The sequence below is a fragment of the Labrus bergylta genome, chromosome 6 (assembly GCF_963930695.1).
Source record: "Labrus bergylta chromosome 6, fLabBer1.1, whole genome shotgun sequence".
Classification (NCBI taxonomy): domain Eukaryota; kingdom Metazoa; phylum Chordata; class Actinopteri; order Labriformes; family Labridae; genus Labrus; species Labrus bergylta.
In genome coordinates, this window is record NC_089200.1 from 21,688,246 (window position 1) to 21,713,316 (window position 25,071).

The 25,071-nt window shown below is 39.1% G+C and overlaps 2 protein-coding genes across 3 annotated transcripts; both read left to right on the plus strand.

The window, feature by feature from the left end:
* Window positions 1-83: 83 nt before the first annotated feature.
* matk (megakaryocyte-associated tyrosine kinase) lies at window positions 84-12,449 on the plus strand. 2 transcript variants are annotated; one of them, XM_020631899.3, is made up of 13 exons: window positions 84-325; window positions 579-608; window positions 1,273-1,386; window positions 1,498-1,613; window positions 2,003-2,222; window positions 5,082-5,175; window positions 5,281-5,346; window positions 5,828-5,927; window positions 6,139-6,223; window positions 6,933-7,006; window positions 7,096-7,291; window positions 7,728-7,814; window positions 9,448-12,449. In XM_020631899.3, the coding sequence occupies exons 2-13, from the start codon at window positions 600-602 to the stop codon at window positions 9,667-9,669; spliced, it is 1,383 nt and encodes a 460-aa protein (XP_020487555.2). In that variant the 5' UTR covers window positions 84-325; window positions 579-599; the 3' UTR covers window positions 9,670-12,449. The 2 variants fall into 2 exon arrangements, with proteins under 2 accessions (XP_020487555.2, XP_065812073.1); XM_065956001.1 differs by having other exon boundaries at window positions 1,501-1,613.
* Window positions 12,450-15,378: 2,929 nt separating this feature from the next.
* On the plus strand, window positions 15,379-24,688 carry rx1 (retinal homeobox gene 1). The gene is made up of 4 exons (XM_065956002.1): window positions 15,379-18,379; window positions 19,292-19,616; window positions 22,177-22,430; window positions 23,486-24,688. The coding sequence occupies exons 2-4, from the start codon at window positions 19,307-19,309 to the stop codon at window positions 23,993-23,995; spliced, it is 1,074 nt and encodes a 357-aa protein (XP_065812074.1). The 5' UTR covers window positions 15,379-18,379; window positions 19,292-19,306; the 3' UTR covers window positions 23,996-24,688.
* Window positions 24,689-25,071: the final 383 nt, after the last annotated feature.

The window sequence follows — 25,071 nt, forward strand, 5'->3', positions numbered from 1 at the left end:
CTGGGGCTAAATACAGAGAAAGAAACCACACAGCGTAACTTGCGTAGCCTCATGAAATATGAACATAAGGAAGTGAGCTGACAGCTGCAGAGCATGCGAGCCTGATGAACAGCTCCAGAATCGGTTCCTGTTTTTTTTTCTTCATTTTATGATTATTTGTGTAGACATAGTGTCACAACGGAGAGATACGAAGAGGACACGGTAACAGCTGATGGTCAGAGGTCGCTGTAGTGTTTTTTGTTTTTTTCACCTCTTCAGATATTTTCGTACCCGGCTGTCCTGAAGAGCAAAAAAGGCTGTCCACATCTGTCCACAGAAGCTGCAGGTACTGAAACATTTATGTCGATTTAAAAAAAAAAAAGCAGACAGCACAAGGTGTCTTCCTCTGTCGTTTACTTTTAATTAATGCGACAGGAGCAGCCATGTACAAAAGCAACCTTCGTTAAACGCTAACATCATTTGCCTTTTACCAGCCTTGTTATTCCTCGACAGCTGAAACTCAGGCATTCGTGTGACAGTATGTGCAGGCTACTCACAATGCTGTATCAGCTATTTGACATTTTCTCTATTTAACACAGAATCACCGCCCAGCCCTTCTCATGGCAGAGGTATGTATCCTACTCTGACTCACTGCAGCTGTGTGTGACTATTGAAGAAGTGTGCTTTAAAATGCATCAATTTAAGGAGCTTAATCAAGTCCAATTACCTTTAATTAAAAAGGCTATTGAACGATTTAAAACTGAATCAACTAGCCTACCAGGCAAAATGTCACATTTTTGTATTTTTCTATCATTACCAATCTTTGGTGTTTTTTGAAGGAAATGTGAAGACTATAACAAAAACTCAATGTTTTCCAATATTTTCCTTCATGATGATGTCTCCTCTGATTCTACATTTATGGAACTTAAACCTAATATTGGTGGAAAAAACACTGAAAGCTAACATTTTTCTAACTTAAACATCACACTTTCTGCTGGCACCACATTTTTGTGTTGTTTTTTTGTTAACATAGTATTTTCCCTTTGTCAGTTGATATTTGGTGGGCTTCTGTATGGTGTTGTATAGGTACTGGCTCTCTGATATCACATTGTAGGCAGTAGCTTGCTGGATGTTCATACGATTCGTATTAGATACTGGGAAGTTTTGCACCAACACTGAAATATAGTACATTTCACATGTATGTCACACAAATGATGTGTTGTTTAGCCTAGCCATTTCAGGCGTTCACAGATGTTACAGTGTTGTCTTATTATTTGTCCTGCACTGCTGCAGATGAGCTGGGCTGCTGGTACTCAGTGTGTCGCTAAAGGAGACCACAGAAAACCAAAACCTGGAGAGCTAGCGTACCACAAAGGAGACATCCTCACCATAGTTGACACCAGCACGGTACTGTCATGCACGAAAGGAGCTACACACAGTTTTTGAATAAATCTTCATGCAGCAGCAAAAAGTATTTTTTCCATCATATGACACATGACTATGATTTCTCTCTCCTAGAAGAAGGGATGTTACGTGGTCAAACACAACAGCACAGGAGAGGAGGGACTGATCAATTCTGCCAATGTGCGTGAAAGAGAGGCTCTTCGTGTGGATCCTAACCTCAGCCTAATGCCGTACGTCCCTTCTGAATTTGACACTTTTTTTCTTTGACCTGGACACTTGACCAAGCATCATTTTTTCCTCACCACAGTAGGATGCATCAGTTTCCATAAGCACATCTGTCACAGTGATGTGAAGGCTCAACCGTTTCTATTTTTAGCTGTTGCTTTGGTCAATCTAAAAATAAATAAAAAAGTCCTGTGACCATACAGTGTGGGCTGATGTGTGACCAGCAAACAAACATTGTCACAGGATGTACCCCATTGCTTTTTTCTGGTGTGAAATCCAATCATGTTTCCATCTCTATTTAAACAATTATCTGTACAAATGTTCAGACTGGTGTTCATCAGTACAGTTTTTTGTGTTTGTTTTGGGGATTGACCCCTGTACTTTATTTCAACAGCTGGTTTCACGGGAAGATCTCAGGTCCAGACGCGGTGTGTAAGCTGCAGCCAGCAGAGGACGGTTTGTTCCTCGTTCGAGAGTCCATCCGCCATCCAGGCGACTACGTCCTGTGTCTGAGTGTCTCTGGAAAGGTCGTCCACTACCGGGTGATCTACAAGGACAACAAGCTGACCATCGACAACACGCAGTACTTCTACAACCTCATCGACATGATAGAGGTAAGAGGCTCCTGGTTTGATTCTGTGAAGTCAGGACAGGATCCAGGTTTTTCATCATACATATCTGTCAGGAGTTTTGACAGGTACATGAGCAAACTAAAGGATAATATCACAAAAAGAAGGGAAATGCTTAACTGCTCATAATGACGATACTAACACGCTAATGTTCAGCCATTCGTTTTTAGAGTAGTCTTTTGAGGACTCAAGTTTGGCATTCCAGCTGTCACCATCTGTGACACCATCTGTCACCAGCTGTTTGTTTTTTCAATTCATCTTTTACCTAGCACGCTTAAGACATAAAAACCAAGCAGGAACCTCCAGTCTTGAAAAATGAAGCCAATGCGGAAGTGCAAAATCCTGCAGTTCTTGAATGTCCGCTTGAGGTTGGCTCCAGGAACCCTGGAAGTCACATACACACAACAGGCAAAAAAGCTGTTTTAACAGCCCTCTGTCGTAACAGATAGCCGATGTCAATCAGGCTTTGTTCATCAATATTTACAGTCTATGATAAAAACATGCAGCCCAAATTGCTTCACAAAACAGACAAATAACAGGAATTGAAAGAGATTAAAAAGAAGGAAGTTAATAAAATAATTTAAAAATATCAAATTTATTAAGAAAGATGAAAATATATGAAGTCAATACGAAAGGAAAAATAGCAGTAATTAAAAAAAACATGGCAAAAAGTTGAATAAGACAAAATAAAAACCAGAGATAAAAAATGATGGGTTGTAAAGTGATTCTAATTAAAAGCCAGAATAAAAAAAAGTAGGTCTTCAGTTTACTTTAAAAAGCGTCTAGAAAGCTCGCTGTTTGGATGTCCAGAGGCAGTGACATGTTGGGCATTCCAAAGGGAAGCATTCGAGAACCTGATCTCGTTGGAACATAAAAGAAAAGAAGATCAGTGATGTATTGAGGAGCAAGGCCACTTAAGCTTAAAAAACAGTTAGTACTTGTGAGCCAGTGCAGAGTTTTTAAAAGTGAAATTCTGTGATCATATTTGTTTTTTTTCGTTAGAATTCTGACTGCAGCGTGATGAAAAAGGTAATACTTTTGCGATATTTCTGAGATGAAAAAAATATGTACTTATGACTCTGTTAAACTGAGGATTAACATTTAAATCATTATCTAAAATCACATAATAACACATAATTGTGTGACATTGGCATAAACATGATAATGGACATTGTGTTGTGATGTTATGTTTTAATGGAAGCAGGTACTGTGGAAATAAAAATTGTCCAAGAATGCTTCCTTGAGGGATACCATAATAAAACCATGAGTCTCTGACACACAAGCACGGAGGCTGACGTAGAACTGTTTGTTAAAAAGATAAGAGCTGAACCCAGTCTAAAATTTAATCGTATTGAATGCTGTGCTGAGATCTAATAGAGGAGGACTGCCACATTGCTTTTTATCTACAATCATTCTGATGTCATTCACTACTTTTGATTTTGATTTTGATTTTGATTAATCCCCGAGGGGAAATTCGGTTTACACTCTATTATTTATAGGGACATGCTTCTCACACACATTGGCCCGAATCACACACATGCACAAACAGGACCTGTGGACATGCATTGGTGGAGTGATGTCAGAGTAGTTGGGGGTTCGGTGCCTTGCTCAAGGTCACCTCGGCAGTGCTCGGGTAGTGCCCTGGCACCTCTCCAGCTACCAACTTACTTTAAGTAGAGCAGTCTCTGTGCTGTGGTTAGTTCTATATTCAGTCTCATGGTGGTGTGTAGGACCCTTTCAGGGACCATCAATTCTGGTTTTATGTATGCTGCATTTCTGGCCTCTGTTTCTGTGTTCCCCAAAAACCCCTTACACATAACTGGCATCTGTACAAATATGTATAATTCACAAGTCGTCATGAATTTTAGGTGGAAATGTCTTTAAGAAATAGCCCACAAAGAGAACATGTTTTATAGAGCTTTGAATGTCCAACACGGTCGCAGAGACCGGTTCAGGCAAAACACAACTCCCTCACTCACATGCAGTTATTTACTCATGATGAGCCATGGCCGACGTGATGCGAATGATTGTTACTCATGATCTGTAATCAGACAGCCTTCAGCTGCAGCAATAGCACATATGATCGCTCAGTTTAAAAAAAATGTTTTAGCTCTACAAAGCAGGAACAGGAAAACGCATGAAGCACAGCCCTTTTATGGTTTATTTGTATTCAGCCTGTGTGGGTGGTTGGGTGTGGCGGGCCGCCCCCTTAATATAATGGTAGGGGAAACACTGGATGTGTGTGTGTGAGAGGGATGCATTAAAAGCTTTCCCGTTGTAGGCAATGGGGTAGACTTCATGGTATTGCCAGCTCATGTTCAGGAACATCTTATCAGCGAGACACAGATGGTCTGAAGGCCTGAGTCCGAGCATTGGACTAACCCCAGAGAGGATATAAATGTCCTACTGATGACAGACAGCTGACTGAAAATACAGATTGATGTGTCAGTGTACAACAGTTCAAAATGTACTGAAGCAATGAGTTTTGAGATCTTATACTGACGTCAACAAATAACTGTCATCACATTCTGTGGCCTCTGAAGCTAAATATTAGTTAACTTTTTTTCCACACTTTCTTTGGTAAAGCCACAGTGCTAATAAGACATCCTGAGTACTGTAGAGTTGTTCTTTGAGGGCTCATTCACATTTAACTCATACTTACTAGAGCTACAGTGAATAACACTGTTATGTTCGGTAAAAAACCTGAATAGCATAAAAAAAATAGTTCTAGAGGAAAAGTAGCATGCCAAAGCTAGCACAGATACATAACAACACCGGCTATTAAAAAACACAATGTGTCATAAAAAAACCACCTTCAGACGTCATTGTTTTCTTTTTTTGCAGTTCTTCTCCAAGAACAAAGGCTCTATTGCTACAACTCTTCTGAAGCCCAAACAGAAACAAGGGACCAAGTCGGCGGAGGTGGAGCTGTCTAAAAGTAAGTGTGACGTCAAGGATTGCTGCACACATGGCATTTTAAAGACACATTTAAGTGTGTGACGGTGTGTGTGAGGTTTACTGTAGTGCTCGTGTCTCTCTCCAGCTGGATGGCTGCTGGACATTTCAAACCTCACACTGGGACAAAATATTGGAGAAGGGGAGTTTGGTGGTGAGCTTTCTCTGATTTTAAAACTTCTTATTTCCAGCCCCTCTTTTTGTATTTTTTGTTTTATTTTTGCACATCCTAGGCCTAACTGAAAATACATTCACATAGCATTGTGCCCACTTAAAAGAAAAGAAAATGCAACAGACTGAATCCTGCTTTACAGCCTGTCTCTGTCAGAGGTTTTCTTTTAGACCATTGTCTTGAAAACTGAGTAAGGTGGTAGGCATTAAAAGAAAGGAAATCTCATCATATTCTCACTCATTTGCTCTAAAAAGTCAGATACAGTTTGACTGTAAGGTTAAATGGACTTGTATTGCTACTACTGGTATATTATGTATTTCTATCTATCCATCATTGGTGGGTTAATCTGATGTAGCTCTGAGCAATGGCAGCTTATTTTTTTTTATTACCATCTCCATATTGTTATCCAGTCACGTAGTAGCATTAATAGGACTGCATCCTGACGTGTGACTCTCATCTTCAGCTGTCCATGAAGGAGAGTACATGGGCCAGAGGGTGGCAGTGAAGACTATTAAATGCGATGTCACAGCTCAGGCCTTCCTGCAGGAAACCACAGTCATGACGTGAGGCCGAGATTTGCTCAATTCATATGTTCATTTTGTGAGAAAAAAACAAACAGCTTTTAGTGACTCCATAGAAAAAGAAAAATGAACTCCCTCAGTTTGAAAGTGATCATATTATTGGTAATTAAATAGCTATGTTGTAACTTGTTCAGAGGTTTATTTCTGCTGTCAGTTTTTTATTTTTTTTAAAATAAAGTTCCACTTCTTCCAGGAAGCTGCAGCATAAAAACCTGGTGCGATTGTTGGGCGTCATTCTGCACAAAGGGCTTCACATTGTCACAGAGCTCATGACTAAGGTACAGGAGGCAACGTTTTCATCAGTGAAACTTGTTTTAATAACAACCATCAATAAGGAGTCAGGCATCTCATTGTGTTTCATATTTAATCAGAAATAGCAAATAGTTAGCGGAACAAGTTTCTCATTGCAGATTTTTAAAATGGCTAATGTTTTATACTCGCTTGGTAAATGTGTTAAACCTCAGAATAAGTAGGTCAGTGGTCCCGCTCCTGGTTTTTATTGCCTGTGTGTTCATTTGTCAGCATGTAAACGGAAGTGTATTTACTTATCTTCTTTTACTCCCTCATTTGTTTATACCTGACCTTAAACTTGTTTTGTTTTATAACAGAGGCTTTGTGACTACTTTGCCTAATTTAACACCAGGCTATGTTATGCTGCCGCTACAAGAATCTAATGATGCAGTGGTATGCTAACAATGGCAGTGCGGCTTTCAAGAATCAGAATCCTTCTTCCTCTCCTGGTTAATGACATTAGGCAAAATGCCAGAAGCTTATTGTGTTTTCTGGTTCTCTGTTGTGGTATATTACCACTTAAGGGTGATGTTTTAAAGCACAAAATAACTGCTCAAACCCTAGATTAACACATTTGCAAATATGCTGCAGCATCAAAAAGTTACCCCTTGCTTGTTAAGTGTTATGTTTCTCTTAATCTATCTGAAACATCTTCTAATAGAACCGCATTCAAATGTTTATTATTCTTTGTTTTAGGGAAACCTTGTTAACTTTCTCAGGACGAGAGGACGTTCAGTCGTAAACTCAGTTCAGCTTCTTCGCTTTGCTCTGTGAGTTCAAACTTCAGACACAGTTGCTGTGTGTGTTGAACAGTTAACAGTCCAAAATACATCTGAGCATTGTTTGTCTGTGTCACCAGCGATGTGTGTGAGGGGATGGGGTACCTGGAATCGAAGAAGTTGGTGCACAGAGACTTGGCAGCTCGTAATGTGTTGGTTGCTGATGACAGCGTGGCCAAGGTCAGTGACTTTGGCTTGACGAAGTTGGACCTGAAGGAACCGGATAACGTCAAACTGCCCGTCAAATGGACCGCCCCCGAAGCTCTGAAGAAAGAGGTCAGTTTAAAGCTGCTGTGTTACTAATCTTTAACCTGGGATTGTGTTGTTGTTATATTAGTTTCTACTTCTTTGGAATGACAGGTGTAATCTGTCTCTTCATCCTGATCTGCCATGGTGATTTAACACAATTATTAGGGATTTCAAATAAATACTCAATCAGCTTATTGAGTCAGTTAGAGGGTTAACACGTTTTAGAAATTACTCTTTTAATGGCTGTCTATTAAAGAGAATTACTTCCCTATGATTATCAATATAACTATTTTTCTTTTGTTATTTACATTTGTACAACTTCTGATCTCATGTCAACTCCTGCACTTTTAGTAAAGCATGATACATCACACATTTCTATACATGTTAACATTTTTAATGTATGCAAATATATTTAAAAATGTAAAATTTTATATTCATATTTACATTTGCTCCCATTATGTAGAAATTCTCCACAAAGTCGGATGTTTGGAGTTATGGTGTTCTCCTATGGGAGATCTTCTCTTACGGGCGTCAACCTTACCCAAAGATGGTACGTATGATATCTGCATTACATTGTTATACTATTATAAGGTGTTTTTTGTATGTTTTTGTGTTTATATGGTTGTATCACTAGGTTTCACACATTCATTTCTGATATCTGACTTACAATATAATGTGTGATTAAGTAGTAGTTAGACATTTTGGAAAATAGACAGCTGTGCTCTCTTGTCAAGAGTTATTAGTCTGTAGGCTAAAAGAACAGCCTAAAAAAGAGTTACTATAAGGAGGTATATATCACTCTATAGTGTATTTTAGTTAAATATGGAGCTACAGTCAGAAGACAATTAGCTTGGCTAAGTATCAACAACTGAAATGTTGAAATGACAAGTTGAGGTTTGACTATTTCTTGCCCTGGGACCATTTCATGGAGTCATAACTAAATTCATCTTCTTATCCAACTTCCAGCCATAACGCAAAAAACTGCATCTGCTCCAAAACTATTCTTACAAATCAATCTTCTGTCGGTTATCGTCTCAAGGGTTAGGGTGAGGGTTACTTAGAGTAAGTAAGCAATCCAAGCCTTCAATCTAGTCTGTTGTCTCTCCAAGATTAGAAGAAATAAAGCTGAGTTGGAGAAAGGACACCTGCATTATAAGACAAGCAAGAGTTTCAAGCTGGTTACGAACGTCCGTTTCCATGCCATGTCGTGATCTGTGTCTCTAGTGGGTGGTAGGGTAGAAAGCTGCCAGGCCTGGTGGTCAGATTCGCCACTCGGTCATCATCTCCAACGACTTAGTGTGTCTGAGCAGGAAACCAATCAGGTCACTGACATCATGAGAGTACGTCAGTGTGGATAGAGGTTTAGCAGAGAGGAGGAGCTAAAAAGAACTCCACTGTTCATGCACATCGTGATAGGAAGAATAGAAATTAACTTATTGTTGTAAGTAATTAATTAATCTGCTTAATGGGAGGAAATGGACACTGTGCCATATAGATCCCCGTCAGATCAGGTAGGTGTATGCCGTAACAGAGTTTGACGTCACAAGAAGCCGGATCATGTTGACACTGTGACAGTGACACTGTCTAAAGAGCAGAAACTAGGCTACTTAAACACAGATCTAGATGTAACGGCAGACTTTCTCAGCAGGTCGTCTCTGCTGAGGTGATTTGTGTCATTGGCTGATGGTTCAGTGAGGACAGGAGGATCAGGCAGTATTAATCGAGCGGACAATTAGCCCCGCACTCAAGCTCTGCATTCGTCTTTTGCACCTTTCATCAGGTGGCATCCATTTAATGCAGATGATTACCTCCTAATTACAGCCTGTTTAACACATACGCAGGCTAATTTATGTTGGCCCGGTAATTAGTTATCCGCTGGCAGAGAGAGCGAAGAGACGGCCAAAGTTCAGTTCTATTTATCCTGCTAGAAGAAGATTTAGCGTGTTTTATGTTACATGGAGATCACCATGAAGTCTAGGATGTCCTACCGCATCAGGTCAACTTTAAAACTATGCAAGCCAAGTTGTATGTTTCTAATTCAACTCACTAACTTATTTGTTTTGAATATTTAACGCATCTATCAGTATTCACTATCAATCACTTTGTACAACAAACTAATGTCACCACACTTTCCACTTCTTCCTCACTGATCTCCATCCCCTCTATCTCTTCTGCTTATTTAGTCCCTGAAAGAGGTGAAGGAGAGGGTGGAGGGGGGCTATCGTATGGAGGCTCCAGAGGACTGCCCCCCCGGTGTATACTCCTTGATGAGGATTTGCTGGAAGCAGGAGCCTCGCAGAAGACCCACTTTCCACAAACTAAGAGAGAAACTTGAACAAGAGACAGGTAACCTCAGCCTGGACACGGGGTCTGGTCTGGATGCTGATCTCAGTATGGACTCTTAAACTCACAATGGTGGAAATACAGTGCAACTTCACACACATTTTAAAACACCACTTTTTCGGTGTGCATCCCACAAAAAGGTCTGTTGGAGAAGGATTGTGGATAGCATTTGTAAAAGAGATATTTAACTTTGGCACCAGACACCAGAACACTTGTATCGTCTTTTCCTCGTTTTTCAATGCGTTCTTATAATCTGTTCCCTGATTGTTGTGTCATATTTTTACACCCTTTGTACTTTACTAGCTGGGTGTTATACACTGCCAGAGAGTTTCGACACCCAGAGAGGTTTTCAACACAACAACTAAAAAAGAAAATATCAGCAGAATACAGGGTCTACTGTCAGATACAGACACTGAGCCATGCTGGCATTTGATTCACAGTGAGGAAGGATTATTTGTTAGAAAAACTTTTGACAATTCTTTCTGAATGGTTGTGCTTGGCAAAGCTGCTCATTTGTTGGTCCAAAACTTTCAGTCTAACTGATATTTTTCAACAAGTTGATGCAGTCAACATTATATACTGTAGATCCCTCAACAATAATAACCTTATAGTATTTATTTGTATAGCACTGTAAAAACACAAAGTGCCAGAAGGAGCATTGATCAACCAACAACAACAAAACCCCAACAGTAAAAGAACCCAGACAACAACCTGACCAACAACAGAACCAAAACATCATGAAGAACACAATAGCTTATAATAACTCATAATAACCTGGGCAACTTAGGGTGAGACCAAGAGGACTGAAGATCTAAGAAGATAAGTAAGCAATTAAAAGAGATAGAAAAATGAACAAATAAAGGAGACTTTGTGGTGCTGAATAAGTTGGCCAAGAGGCTGCATATAAATAGAGAATAAAATAGGACCTAAAATCGAACCTTGCTGTACACCACAGGCCACATTAGAGGAAGAGGAGGAGAGGTGGCCGCAAAGGTTCATTCTAAAAAACAAGAATAAAAAATGAATCTACTAAATCTGCTCAATCAATCAATACTGAATCAACTAAATGTGATTTCAGATCTCCCACAAACATTTAAAATCAATAAAAACCCACAATTAGTCAGGGGATACTGCAAAAAATCTGGGACTAAACTACTTACCAAGAAATTTCTTCACAAATATGTGTTCATAAAGGTGTCTTGTAACACATGTAAAGAGATTTAAATTAAACTTCCATAGGAAAATATGTGAGCTGCTCAATTGTTGTACCCAAGACCTTATAGGTGGAAAGTTGAAAATGTTAACCTCTGCCTTAGGTTGCTCGTGAGGGGTCAAACTAATTTTTCAGGATTCTGAATCCATTGCAAAAATTTGTTTTGCACAAAAACCACTCCATGGTGGAAAAACTGCCACGCCCACTTTTACATGTATATTTAAAAGTGGCTTCATTTGTTTATTTCAATATCTCGAATACTAGTTAAAAAGGTTAGTGCTCTATATTGTCAAAAGTCTCAGGGGCCCAGGTCTGAGTCCTCTCCAATCTATACATCAGTGTTCAGAGGCTGTTTGTGAAGCTAATTACAACATGAGGCAATATCATGCATACAGCCACACAGTAACCTTGAAAAAAAAATACATATATCAAACAAAAGTATTGCATGTGAACTAAAAGCCAAACCATTTCTCTAGGTCAAACTGAACTATAAATTCCAATGACTATGGGAAATGTAGTGTATTTTGAATCAGTTCCATATCCACCATCCTGCTGCTGTAAATTCACTCTGGAGCATCAAACATATATGTGCATGAAAGGAAAAAGGTCTTTCTTGAATTTAATCACAGACCAGATAATCTGATTGTATCCAGCATTAATGCTCAGCGTGATGCCAGAGACACACAGCTTTATATGAAAAATACTAAATGTTATTGCTGGTATATATAGAGCAAAGAATGAATTTAAATACTTAGAAGCATATTGCTTGTGTGCAGAAAATATTTGGAAGTTTATTTCTTGCAGATTGTGTGCTTAATCTGCCAAAGCCCTGAAGTCAAAGAGGAACTTTAGTAGGAATCTGGTTTCACTGATCTAGTCCTCTAGAGTGGAAGCCTCGTACCACCTTTGACACTTTGACTGTCACCTTACTGGTAACCATTAGCTTGGGGAAGATTTTGATTGATTGATTCATATTTCATTAGTTACGTAATATCTATGGGAAACACGGCATATGAATACTTTCTCCTCCCCTCTTTATTTGGATTTGAGATTATAGGAGGGACTTTGTATTAGTCAGTGTCCTCTTGGGATCTTTTAGGGTATTGGCAAGTACAAAATGTTTTCTGATTTCCTTGTCTAAAGGGAAAGAGGGTTTTGACTGCAGATGATTGTTTTACATTTACACAAACAGTCTATTTATTAAACTACTTGAACCACTCGTATCAAAATATGTGAATTTCAGCTGCTTTTCATTTAAATGAAATTGAAGGTTCATCTTTCTGTTAAGAATAATACAAATTCTGTTCAAAGTGAACCCTTCTTTTTTTGGACTGCTGTCACGTCATAACACAAAATTAAAGATGTCATTTGAGTTAAGTCTATGTAAGCCTGGTATTTGTCTCTGTCCCAGGAGGCTGACCCCAAATTGAGGTTTGATCCTCCATCTCTTGTTTTCACACAGTGCAAGCCCGTTCAATCTGCTCTTTTTTTTTCTAATGGGATGAGCTGCAATTTTCTGCACAAGGTTTCATAAGGGAACCACATGTTAAAAAAGATAAAAGATTTGCTGTTCTTAATGGAGGAGGAGTTATGCCTCATTGAATAAAGCTTTTCTTTCTCTAAATATCAGCAGTTGTTGTCATGCTGTTCGGTAAAAAAAATTTTTTTTAACACTATCCAGGAAAGCCTCCTAGATTTGTAATTGTACAAATCTGTATTAACTTGAATTCCTGGAGTGTGAAGGAAGAATGAAACATGGCACAGAGTTCCTACAATAGGCATTGTGAGCTGACTGACTGGTAATTGTCAACCAGAAGATAAAAACTTGTTATCACCCATATATACTGTATATTTATATATTTATACCTATAAATACACTAATAGTATATTTATTTATGTATAGATGATAAACGTGTATAAACTATATCCCCCTTGATGGCACACATTTTAACATGTTTAATAATTGTGGCGTGTGGGGACATATTGAAGGGGCTGCAGGTTTTTTAAAATTTTAGTATTGAGGGGCAGTATTGGGGCTTTGTTAACATATCTAGATCTTGGTCATACATACATGGTGACTAGTTGACTTTGACTGCCAGCTTCAATATTTGCTGTCTTTGAATGACGTTTTGTAGCTTTACAGGCTCTGTCATCGCCATGTGATAGAGTTCAGTGTGTAGGTGCATGTTCAGTCTTACTGTTACAGTCTAAAAAAACAGTTACTGTTGCTATGTTAATGTTATCCCAGGTTCAGGAAAAATCCCAAGTGTATAAATAGCAGTAAAAAAACTTTGTAACTACCTACAGCAGGCTACAGCAGCAGTTGGCAGCAACACAGGTTTTACGTAATCAAGAGGTACTTTGAGGTCAGGATATAAGTACCTTACTACATAGGTTTATCATTGCTTACACAGTGCTGTAGACCTAAAGTAACAGCTAGGTCTGGGTTGATATAAATGTCACAATAACACTAGCAGCTCTTTCATGTTCACAATTGGATTTGCTTAGTTTACCAACTCTAATCAACTATAATGTTGGCTGATAGTCCTTTTAAAAGTTCTCTGTTGTTCGCTAAACGAGAAAATACATATAGGGAGACATTAAAGGTCCAGGGCATATGTGAATCTGACGACTGTAGCTTAGAATCTGCTACCGGTATCCTTGTAAAAGTCATGCGTGATAAAAGCCTGAACAGCCATGGTAGTAGTAACCACTTTTACATTAATGTTAGCTTATTATATTGTATCATACAGATGAACAGTTATCATAAAGTTGCATTCATGTCACAGTCAAGCCAACTGAGTTGGAAAACCATCAACTTCCTGGTTCTGATTTTAATAAAGAGGTATTGCACTTTAAACATCTAATACAGTAGCTTCCAGTTACTGAATATGTAAACAAACCATTGAAAAAATGGCTATCTACTATCCCTGGAAGTAGACTCTACTAGCAACAGACCAATTGGAAAAATCATTTTTTAAAAGATTTTCGAGGTAGATTTTGTGTTTTTTTGTAAGTGACTGTAATTTGACGAGTGACAAGTGGTTGATAAGTGAATGCTAGGGAATCAAAGATAACTCAATTAATGAAAAATAAGGCAGCTAACCATGTGTTACCCAAGGAATTATATTCTATTTATGGTAGCTGCTTGACTTTAACATACCAATATTGTCCATGTACAAACATATAAATAAAGAAAACCTGACTCTCCAGCTCTTTGACACCACAAGTAAATCAATGTATGATAATTAAGGAAAGTGATGTGATGTCAAGTTTATTCATAAAGCACATTTAAATCACTTCACTTTGACCAAAGTGCTGTACAGTCTATGTCAAGCATTACCCATACTTGCTAGTTGGAGCTGACATACAAATAAAATAATATAACATTTTCACTGACTTAAAAAGCTTAGACAGACAGCCAGTTTAAAATATACCATTCAGCAAGCTATTTCATGGATATTTGTCCATTTTTTGCATCCAGCAGAAATCTCTTTGGCACAAACCTTTACCCCACATTATACAGGTTATTCATTTAGACTTACCTGTACAGCTGTAATGAGTTGAAAAATTGTACATAGGGACTTAATTAGGGGATGGCAATTTGCTCACTTTTGAAGCCAGCCTCAAGTGGCCACTTAGGAAACTGCACTTTTTGGCACTTACTGTAGGAATTGACCGGATGCAGCCAATTATATTATATTGCTCCTATTTCAGTCTTTTACCTAGTTTGTAACACTTAGCATTTAAATGTTAAATGAGCTAATGTTCATGTAACTCTGATGTGATAGCAAATCCAAAATCATTCATATCAGCTGCAGGCCATCTTGGCTGTTTATGGTAACGCCTAAACAGCCCTAATTATCACCCCATACAAGATCAACTGTTGTGAAGGGCCCAACGTGATTCAGGGTAGATGCAAATCTGTCTGAGCAGGAAACAGACCAAAGCAAATAAAACACAAGTCACACGTTTCATTATTGTCATTTTAGCTATATACAATTGCACAGTGGGGTGGAAAATGTTTTATCCAGGAAAATGATGCAACATAAAAGAGGAAGAAACACAAGGAAAATATAGTGCAGTTAAAAACAGTTGAAGCATCAGAGGTACAAAAAGTGTGCAGATCTATGTGTTTCCTAGGCAAGTAGTTTATATCCCAATGAAATCCAAACAATAAGACTAAAAATTCACATGTTCTAAAAGGCTATATGCTTTTTGTGTGGGTCCGAAATACTGCCCAGGTATGTACCACCGCACAATTAGTGTTTCTGTGTGTGTGTGTGTGTGTGTGTGTGTGTGTGTGTGTGTGTGTGTGTGTGTGTGTGTGTGTGTGTGTGTGTGTGTGTGTGTGTGTGTGTGTGTGTGTGTGTGTGTGTGTGTGTGTGTGTGTGTGTGTGTGTGATTTTGCATGACAGAGAATCACATGAATTTGCTTTCCCTGTCACACCACCAACTCACCCCTTCTCTGCCCCCCCCCCTCTCTCTCTCTCTCTCTCTCTCTCTCTCTCTCTCTCTCTCTCTCTCTCTCTCTCTCTCTCTGCCCCTCCCCCCTCTCTCCCCTCCACCCGCAGTAAGCTGACACTGTGCATTTACACGTTAGCTGCTTTTACCTCTAATAGGATCAGAGGGACTTACATTGTCATCTGATAAAACTAAGAAGCTTGATAACTACACTGCCCCTGCTTAACAAATTTATGCTCAATTAGGGAAACAGAGAAACAATGGAAGGACAAAAATGTATTAACAAGATCGTGAGGGATAATCGAGACCCTTCAATTGCCTTTAATTGCCGGCACTGAGAGTCATTTTGAGTCAGCGGTGACTCTAATGGGAATTAAGGAAATGTTTGTTATTGAGCAACATGTAGTTCAGCATCAATCAAATCAGTTATTTTTTATATTTGATGTATCGGTTTTTAAATTAATATACACTTTTATAGATTGTTTCTATATATTATATATATTTTCTTTTTGATTGCACCTTTCAACCAGGTTAAACATTTCCAGATGTCTTTTTCATCTTTTTATAAATGTTTGCTTGAACATGTTTTTTTTTAAATCATGTTGAAAAATATGATTTCATAATTTTTTCCTTACTTATTCAAATCCTCAGATAACACATGTAGGTGGAACCCTTACTTACAGTGGTTTCCAAGACAACCACACAGTACGCACAAGATGGTAGAAAGAGGAGTAGACTGAGACAAGGTCAACATGAGAATTAGCTTTAATTTTCAGGACTATAAGTTTACTCTGAATACATTCATGCAACATTGTCCTGAAGTGGTTTAAGAGCTGGTACACATTTGAACTCGGGTGGTGTGTTTAGCTATGGATGTATAAGCTTTATTGGGGGGTAATGGAAACTGTCAAGTTGACACTGAGGGGATGAATTTAATTCATCATTAAGTTGACACTTAAGGGGATGAATTTAATTCATTTTTGAATCATGGATTTCCTGACAGGAAGAACATATACATATACATATATATATATATATATATATATATATAACATAACAAATTTATAGAAATGTAAGAATGAACATACTGTATGTTAACATACTTAAAATACAAAATCCCTTTCTCTCTGGAACAAAAGACTTAGAGTAAATACATTGTCCGATATAACATGTTTCTTTAGCTGTAGATATGTGTGAGGTCACAGGAAATCTCTTTAGCGTCTTTGGTGTCATGGCAGATTTCTGTGACACTAAGCTGAGGTTAACTCCGATCTGCACAGGCAACATTGATTTTGATCTAACGACAGACACAGCCGGCTGTACACAAAGAATAAACAATTATGCATTACACAGTCATGACTTTGTTTTTGTTTAGGAGTTTGTTTTAGTTGACATTTACCCATAAGTAACCTTAAAAAGTCTATTTATCATCATGTCCTATGTAGCTTAATTGAGAAAGGCAAAAAAAGTATCAATGCAACTCTACCACAGGAGGTTTGACTCTACATCTTTCTGACCTCACATGCTTTTTATATTCTTGAGATCTGCCATTAAATCCAGCCAACAACCTTATTGGCTCTGTTACATCATGATCTTCTCTGCTCGACTTCTTTTGGTTCAACATTATCAGTAACAGTATGAAATGATCGCCAAGAACGCAACACTTTAAATCTGTAAAAAAAAAAGAAAAAAATATATAAAATCAAATAGTACATTAGTTTAATAATTTTTAAATAATTTAAAATTTGATCAAATAATCTCAAGCCTCCATATTATCAGCCTGCTTTGGTTCTGCACTAATGAAGAATAATTTATTTCATGCAAGCTCGACTGAGTTATATTGACATTTAAATATTGTCTAACTGATGACCACTGAAGAGAATTAAAATAAACATAATGGTGTTGTTCATGTAAACTAAGTATCCCACAAAATCAACAGGTGAAAGTCTATATACAGACTAGTAGACCTAAGCAGTATTTCCTACAACATTTTTTTGTGTAGAATAACATATTGTTCAAATTTGCCTGAGATATTAATCAAAGAGCTTATAACTTAATAACTCAGTTCAAGATTTGTAAAAGGTTTAAAAGTATGTGTTTACTTGTTGGATTTCTGCTGTCGCAAAGTAAGCAGCTGAGGCTAGCTTCTACTTTATTTCCTTTAGTTTGCTACAGTCTATAAACAACACAAGTTACATGTATTTTATGGCAGATCTGTAATAAATGTGTTTTTGTAACGAGACGTCCCTTAGAAAGAAAATTTAACCCACACAGATCGCATGTAGAAAAGTCACTCTTAAAGAAATATTTGGGGTAAATTTTAAATCTGTGTTTTGTAAATGAAATAATACAGGTTTTGAGGTGATATTTGTTTAAATATTTATGATTGAAAAGCTTTTTCATTCAATTGAATGTGTCAACACAAGTGTCAACTTGTAACATGTAAATACTCTTTATGCTAATAGTTTTGACCCCATGTCTAACCATTTCTAAGTTTACTTTTTTCCATGTATAATTCCACATAATGTGGTTTTCTCTGTGAGCGCAGTGAAAACTTTCAGCTTGTCTTTTGTCTCTAAAACAATACTTTTATGAAAGAAAGTCCTGTCCGGGCTTCATTAGCATGGACCTCCTCCTGTGGGGCTGAATGGAAATGACATTTAAAACAATCACTTGGGCAGAAAACAGCTGCTAATCACCCTTAAAGGGGAAGGATTCCAATTAATAACCCTCTCCTAATCCCCTCGTTTCACCTCCTACGCCCCCTCAGCCCCGTCCACCTCTCCCTCTCTCTCTTTCTCTTCTTCCACTGTCCTCCCTGAGCACGAGTGCATGGCATCTGATCAGTGCTGTTGAGCCTCCTTTTTCAACAAGGTCGCATGGTTTAGAAGCACTTTATTGGACTGCTTTCTGAGTTTTTCTGTCAAGACTGTTTTACTACATAGAGGCATCTTTGCAAGAGATGAGAGGAAAGCAGAGCCGGCTGAGTGACTGTGAGCAGAGCACACTGCAGCGCTGGGAAGAGTGAAGTTTGAAGGAACAGGTGGAGCACTGGCATCAGCAACTTTATTACTTCAACATATAACCTCTAAAAGGTGAGCTCCAACACTGTACTGTTGTATTCCTGTCATGCCATTCAGTGACACTCAACCTAACTATTTTACTTAATTGGCAACTAAAGATGTGTTGGTCCGAAAGATAGTGGTGTGATCACTGTACACCAAATAACAAAACTATGATACTTTAAAAACTTTGTTTTAATCAACAGCCAATAAAGTGAGTCCCTTACATTTGCTCTTTTACACACGTCTGAAGATGTACCGACTTTACTTCAAGCGGGACATCTTTTATATGGTTTTCCATTTCTTTGCCAGCATATCTTTACTAAACAACACACAAACTTAAATTAATGTAAAGCAACATGCACTACTTCTATCAAAAAGTTAAGCAACCTGTAAATACATTACTGTGTAATTCCTAAAAATAGCACACTGTTTATGCACCATTTAATCATATTGTGTTTTGACTGAAATAAGAATTATTTCATGAGTTTGTAAGTACAAGCAGGAAGCATTTTCAGTACAATAACAAGTTAGTGTGAGGTATTTTGATTCTGTTTGACTATTCTGATATTTTGTTTGACTTTTATTTACTTTGACAGAGAATCAAAGTATGGCTAACTTTTTCTTTTTTTACAGAATCTGAGTAAATGGAATGCAAATAGATTTTTCTTTGCTTATTATTCATATACTAAATTAACAATATGAGGCTATTAGCTTTGATAATTTAAAAAAAAGGCAGTTTCCCTCAGCACACTCTCCTGTGTGTGTTATAGCGTTCCAAGTGGAGGGATCGTCTCTGGACTCCCTGAGTGTCTGCAGAGGATAAGCTGGTTTAGATGTAAAAAGGTACTTGGGGACAGTTATCCAAGGATCCCCAGGTGATCTCTGACCTGTCCTGCACCCTTAGTCCTTCACTTAAACCCTTTTTTTCCCTTCTGGTCACAGTGCCCAGACGCTCGAATGCATTTATCACTGGATACCATGAGCATGGTGGACGACAGCTGCCTCTCACCCAGCAACTTCCACGAGATGGGGAAAGGTGGGGGCATTGCTGCGGGGGGCCGTGTCCACAGCATTGATGTCATTCTAGGTTTCAGCAAAGACCAGGACCCCCTGCTCAGCCCCGCCGGGGGCCCGCGGCCCCATAAAGTGGACATAGATGGTCTGGCAGAGCCTGGGAAGCAGCAGGAGCCCCAGTCACACCCAACATACAGCGGGCACCTTTCCTCTCTGAGAAATGGGGGCACAGAGCAGCAGCAGCAGTATCATGGTAAGTCTGACTGCTGAAGCTGGGAATACAGGTTTCCAACATGGCAACATTTTAAACTGTAGTGTACCCCATTTTTAGGGTGGAGTATTTTTCAGTTCGGATCTTGTTTGATGATAAGGTTTTATGAATCATACAAAATTATCAAGGTTAATGATTTTACAGCAGCAGCATTGCTCCTAGGATCGAGCTCTGCATTCAGAATTTCCTGTTTGCATAAGAGGAGAAAGGGTTGATTTTGTCTGTACTGAAGTCAGGATATTGATGCTCTTTAGCACATAGAATAAATCTTAACTGACGCCTGAGCATAAAGACACTTGGCTACCGATGAAAGTTTGAGTTTATTAATCAAAACAAAACATGTTCAAGAGCCAAACTGAGCTTTTCATCTCAAAAAAGTTTTAATTGGTATAAAGATCATGCATTAAAGACCACAGCATGCAGTAAAAAGACTCTCTTAACTTTAAAAACAGTTTCTGAATTTAATGTCAACTTTAAAAACAATCATGCAAATAGATACATCATGATTCTTTATTTTCATTGTAGAGCTCTGTATTAAAAAACTATAGTAATGTATCATCTTATAGGTTCTGTATCACAGCACATCTAAACCTGGGAATGGATAAAGTGTTGAAATCAGACAAACTTAGTTTGTCAAGACAAGTGAAACGATAATCAATAATCTGTTGGAAATGACACAATTACAGCACCAGAGGATGATGTGTTTCAGTGCAGCATTTCTATACAGTTCATGTTGCACACTGTTGCCCTGTAGAGCCTCTTGCATTAACAGAGTGGTCTGAGATTGAGAGATAAATCACAGAACAAGATGGTGGAGGGGCTTTATGTCCCCAAACCCAATCCCATCCCCTTGCGGAATTCCCCTAATCTTCTCTTCTGTGCAGATTAGATTTTACAGTAGTTCATTCGGGTGTTATTGTTATCGTCCCCGTCTCAGAGTCAAATTCATCCTGTTTAATCTGAAGCTATTTTCACATGCAGGATCAGGCAGGTGGTTGATGATTTTGTTTTGTGTCAGAAATAATAAAAATGACATTTCCATGAACACAAGATGGATATACCTCCAATTCAAACTCAGACGCTGGATCCAGCGGAAGGGTGAGGGGGGGGGGGGGGGGGGGGCATTAGTTTCCTTTGATTAACGTACATCAACACTAATGACATCATTCTTTTGTGTGTAACTATCCTGTGAAGTCAGCCCATGTTTCTTCCTGAATGAGCAACTTTTCTGTGTTTGGTGTCAGTCAAACCCCCCTCCCCTCTCTGTGCTGAGACGTTCTGCCGGCTGATAAACAGTGGGCAGCCTTCAGACCAGCGGCTGTGATGGTCTGACAGGCCCAGAGCTGGTCACTGAACCAGACCTGACCTCTGCCTTTGTCCGAGCCTGGCCTTTGTCATAGCTGCTTAATGAGAGGTGGATAAATGAACCCCTAAAAAAACTGCGCTGCCTCTGCTTCTGCTCCCGTTTGTCAGTTGAACGACCCCCTCCTTTATCTCCATTGACACATCTCCGTTACAGACACAAGCTCACAGTTACGTTTTTGTACAGTTTTTGCTTTAACTGGAACAGTAACAGGGAGCCGAACGTATGTTAAATAGAAATGTTTGGCTAAGATATCTTCCTTTTAAAAGCTGTAGCAGGTTTAATTAGATGATTTAATATTCACATGTATAATGAGAAAACCGGGAAGCGTATAGTGATGAACCTTCAGTCAGATGGAGAATAGAGCAACTGAGGAGAGAAATCCCAAACAACCCGAATGAATATGTAAGGAGGCTGATCGAGGTCTGCTCCTAGCAGACATAAACTCTTTTCAAGAAGCTGCTTCACAGGAGCTGCTGATCTGATTGATCTTTGGACTTTACTTATTTGATTATCTGCTGGATCTCTACTCAGCTCAATGTTTTTCTACTTTTTTGTATTTCTCTGTTAATGAAAATGGTATGCAAACATATAATGGTATATTAGAGATTCAGAGGAGATAAAGAGGAAGTCTGGAGGGAAATAGTTAATTGTGAGGCGTGACAATTGCAGTGGAACTCCTGTCAGTGGTATTGATGATGATGTTGAGGGATTGCAGACATGTTAATGTTTTATGTATACTCTCTTAGAAATAGACAAATATATGAAAAATAGCGAGAATTTGTATAGCAGTTTCGGTTCCCTGTCATTAAGACGGTAAGAAACTGCTTCAGTAAGTAATGTAACTGGCATGATTTATGCATCTTTTTTGTGGGTACTTTAAATTTGGAGAAGATAAATAATGGAAACAACTTCCTTAAATCCGATTAGGAATGTTTTTGAGCTTCATAGAAAGTTCAGGGGATTGCTTGCTTCACTGACCTACAGTAGCCTATTGTTGCAGGTGTCAAACTAATGTCTGCTCTACTGGAAAGAGGGAACTACATTCTTCATTTGAACTCCCCATTCTTCTTAGGTCTTGATGTTGTTTGATTCGAAATGTCTGATGTAAAAGAAATGGTCAAAACATATGTAAAGTAAACGTACAAGCCTGATTCATTTCTCTTGTGTTGTGAACAGATACTGGCCTTTTCACAAACAAGTGTGACGAGGAGCTGAGTGAGCTGAGGAAGAGTGTAGAGAGCGATGAAGGCAAGTCACCAGAGTCATGCAAAGACGATCAGCCCAAGAAGAAGCACAGACGCAACCGCACCACCTTCACCACCTACCAGCTGCATGAGCTCGAGCGTGCCTTTGAGAAATCCCACTACCCGGACGTGTACAGCAGGGAGGAGCTCGCCATGAAGGTCAACCTCCCAGAAGTCCGAGTTCAGGTAGGAGGAGCCACAACATGAGTCATGAAAAACAAGTTTTCTTAAAGCTAGATATAGGGGTTGCCGGTAGCTTAGTGGTTATGTTGCACACCCCATGTGCTGTGGCTATAGTCCCCTTTACAGCAGCGGTGGCCACGAATCCGACCTCGGCCCTTTGCTGCGTGTCACCCCCCTCTCTCTCTCCTCCCAACACTTCCTGTCTCTCTTCAGCTGTCCTATCCAATAAAGGAAAAATGCCCCAAAAATATCTAAAAAAAAATTAAAAAAAACCTTGATGTTTTAGCACAGTTGAATACTTAGACACCTACCTAACAAGGTGCTGGTCAATCTTAAGAGTTAAACTGTTGTTTTTTCCAAAAGTTCAAGCGCTGTTTAGGAAAACAGAGGATCTCTAAGCCTTTGGCTCGTCAGTATACAGGTTAGGAGATTGAACTTGACAGTTACAGGAGTACGGTTTGTGTTCCTGACTGTAAAAGCACATGTTGACAACGTCACATAGAGCAATAATGAAATACAGGTGCAGTTTTTAGATTTAAATTTTTTTATTTTAGAGGAAAAAACCAGACCAAGATTTGGACAAAATGCCATGTTTAAGATTTTCCAGGTTAGCTGTTAGATGGTGAAATAAAGCTCAAAACCAATCAAACATTTGTGCAACTCAATGTTAGCACCACATCCACTTTTAGTCATTTTGTGGAGCTTTTAGCCACATGCTGTGGCCGTCATCAATGATTTAAAGTTTGCTATGTAAGTTAATTTTAATGTATTGTTCAATTCAGAGATCTTTTACAGTTGAATGATGAATAATAACAACTTTCATAGGGTGCAGATGGCCTAGTGATGAGGTCATGCCTCATGTACAGAGGCCAAAGTCCTTCAAGCGTACGGCCCGAGTTCAAGTCCGCCCAATCATGTCATTCCCCTCTCTCTTCCTTGTTTCCTACTCTATCCACTGTCCTTTCAAATAAAGACAAAAAGCCCAAAATAAATCTAAAAAGTGGATAATGCGTAATCGTTGCTCGTATTCAGGTGATTTCCATGATTATGTCCCACAGGTCTGGTTTCAAAACCGCAGAGCTAAATGGCGTCGGCAGGAAAAGATGGACGCCAGCACCATGAAACTACATGACTCGCCAATGCTCTCCTTTAACCGCTCGGCGCCCGTACACACCAGCATGGGTCCAATGACCAACCCCCTTCCCCTGGACCCATGGCTGTCCTCTCCCCTGTCCAGCGCTACACCAGTCCACAGCATCCCAGGCTTCATGGGTCCATCTCAAGGCCTCCAGCCGAGCTACCCCAGCCACAGCTTCCTCAACTCCAGCCCTCATCCTCCTCATCCTCATCCTCACCCTCACCCTCACTCTCACTCTCACTCACATCCTCACCCCTCTATGGGTCAGGGAATGCAGAGTATGGCTCCTCCGCCCTACCAGTGTCCTGCACCGTACCCTGACAAATATCCACTGGAGGACGTGGATCAGCGCAGCTCGAGTATCGCTGCACTCAGAATGAAAGCCAAGGAACACATCCAGTCTATGGACAAGACCTGGCAACCTATGTGACGAAACAAATAAAGCATGTTTAACAAAGATATGGATGACACTGGAAAAGAGAGACTTGACGTTGTTTCAACTGTTCAGGGTAACACTTAACTAAAATGCTGGAAAATGACAGTGACCTTTCTGTTACCCACAAAGAAAGGACATGGACGTGTTTGAACTTTGAAAACTGAGGACTTTCTTTGGACTTTCTCTCTATTTTGTTTTTCTCATCTCAAGGACTAAAAGCAAACGACTGAACTCTACAGCCATTCGTTCTCCCTTCTGTCTCTAGGTGTTTAGTCCTGCCTGGGTTGCTGTAAAAGCAAATGTTTTCTAAGTGACCATTGTTTTAATTACTAAGGAATGCTTAGATGTTGATCAATATTCACAGTTTGTCTCATGACAAAGGCAGGTCCAGAATTTTTTTTTTTTTAAATGTTCCTCTTTAAAGATGAGCAAACAAGAAAATCCCCTTTTCCTAGGGATTCTAAAATTTCTTTGCTGTCATTTCTGTCAACAATTGATAATCAAGTTAGACAAAGCACCTGCTATTAAGCAGTCCATTTTCACTTCTCCTTTCTGTTTTTTCCCACTCCGTTTGTGTTTTTACTAATTAATCCAATTGTTGCATTTTCATGGGTCAGCTGGTCAGTCTCCCACTTGAGAGTCAAGACTCCTTTTAATGTGAAAGCAGCTTTTTTTTTTTTTTTTTAATCAAGGCATACAGATACATAACAATGTCTCTGACTGCATATCGTGTTAATCTGTTGTTTTATATAAGCCGTGCCACCGTGCTCAGCTAATCTCCCAGCTACACTATGATCAACAATGCTTCTTGCCGGCTGCTGTTTCACTGATATAAACTGTTTAACTGGAAGTTGAGGACCGCAGAGGACCAGTGAGGCCTGCTGTCATTGGAAGAAATCTTTTTTTGATATTGAGGTGAGACACTGTAGAATAGATCAGAGATATGATGGCACCTTCTATGTGGCCCACAGCTGAGAATAAACCAAAAATAATTCTGCACAATTATGATGCACAATTATCTGATTTGTGCTGAGATGCTTTAAAGGAGGGTGGAGAAAGAAGGAAGGAAG

What these genes read in the sequence shown, in the direction of transcription:
- matk (XM_020631899.3), top strand. An exon ending in TGGAGAAGGGGAGTTTGGTG is followed by an intron (nt 5,347 to 5,827) that starts GTGAGCTTTCTC and finishes TCTCATCTTCAG; the next exon opens with CTGTCCATGAAGGAGAGTAC. An exon ending in TCACAGAGCTCATGACTAAG is followed by an intron (nt 6,224 to 6,932) that starts GTACAGGAGGCA and finishes TCTTTGTTTTAG; the next exon opens with GGAAACCTTGTTAACTTTCT.
- rx1 (XM_065956002.1), top strand. Translation starts at nt 19,307, where the DNA reads ATGCATTTATCACTGGATACCATGAGCATGGTGGACGACAGCTGCCTC. An exon ending in GCAGCAGCAGCAGTATCATG is followed by an intron (nt 19,617 to 22,176) that starts GTAAGTCTGACT and finishes TGTTGTGAACAG; the next exon opens with ATACTGGCCTTTTCACAAAC. An exon ending in TCCCAGAAGTCCGAGTTCAG is followed by an intron (nt 22,431 to 23,485) that starts GTAGGAGGAGCC and finishes TATGTCCCACAG; the next exon opens with GTCTGGTTTCAAAACCGCAG.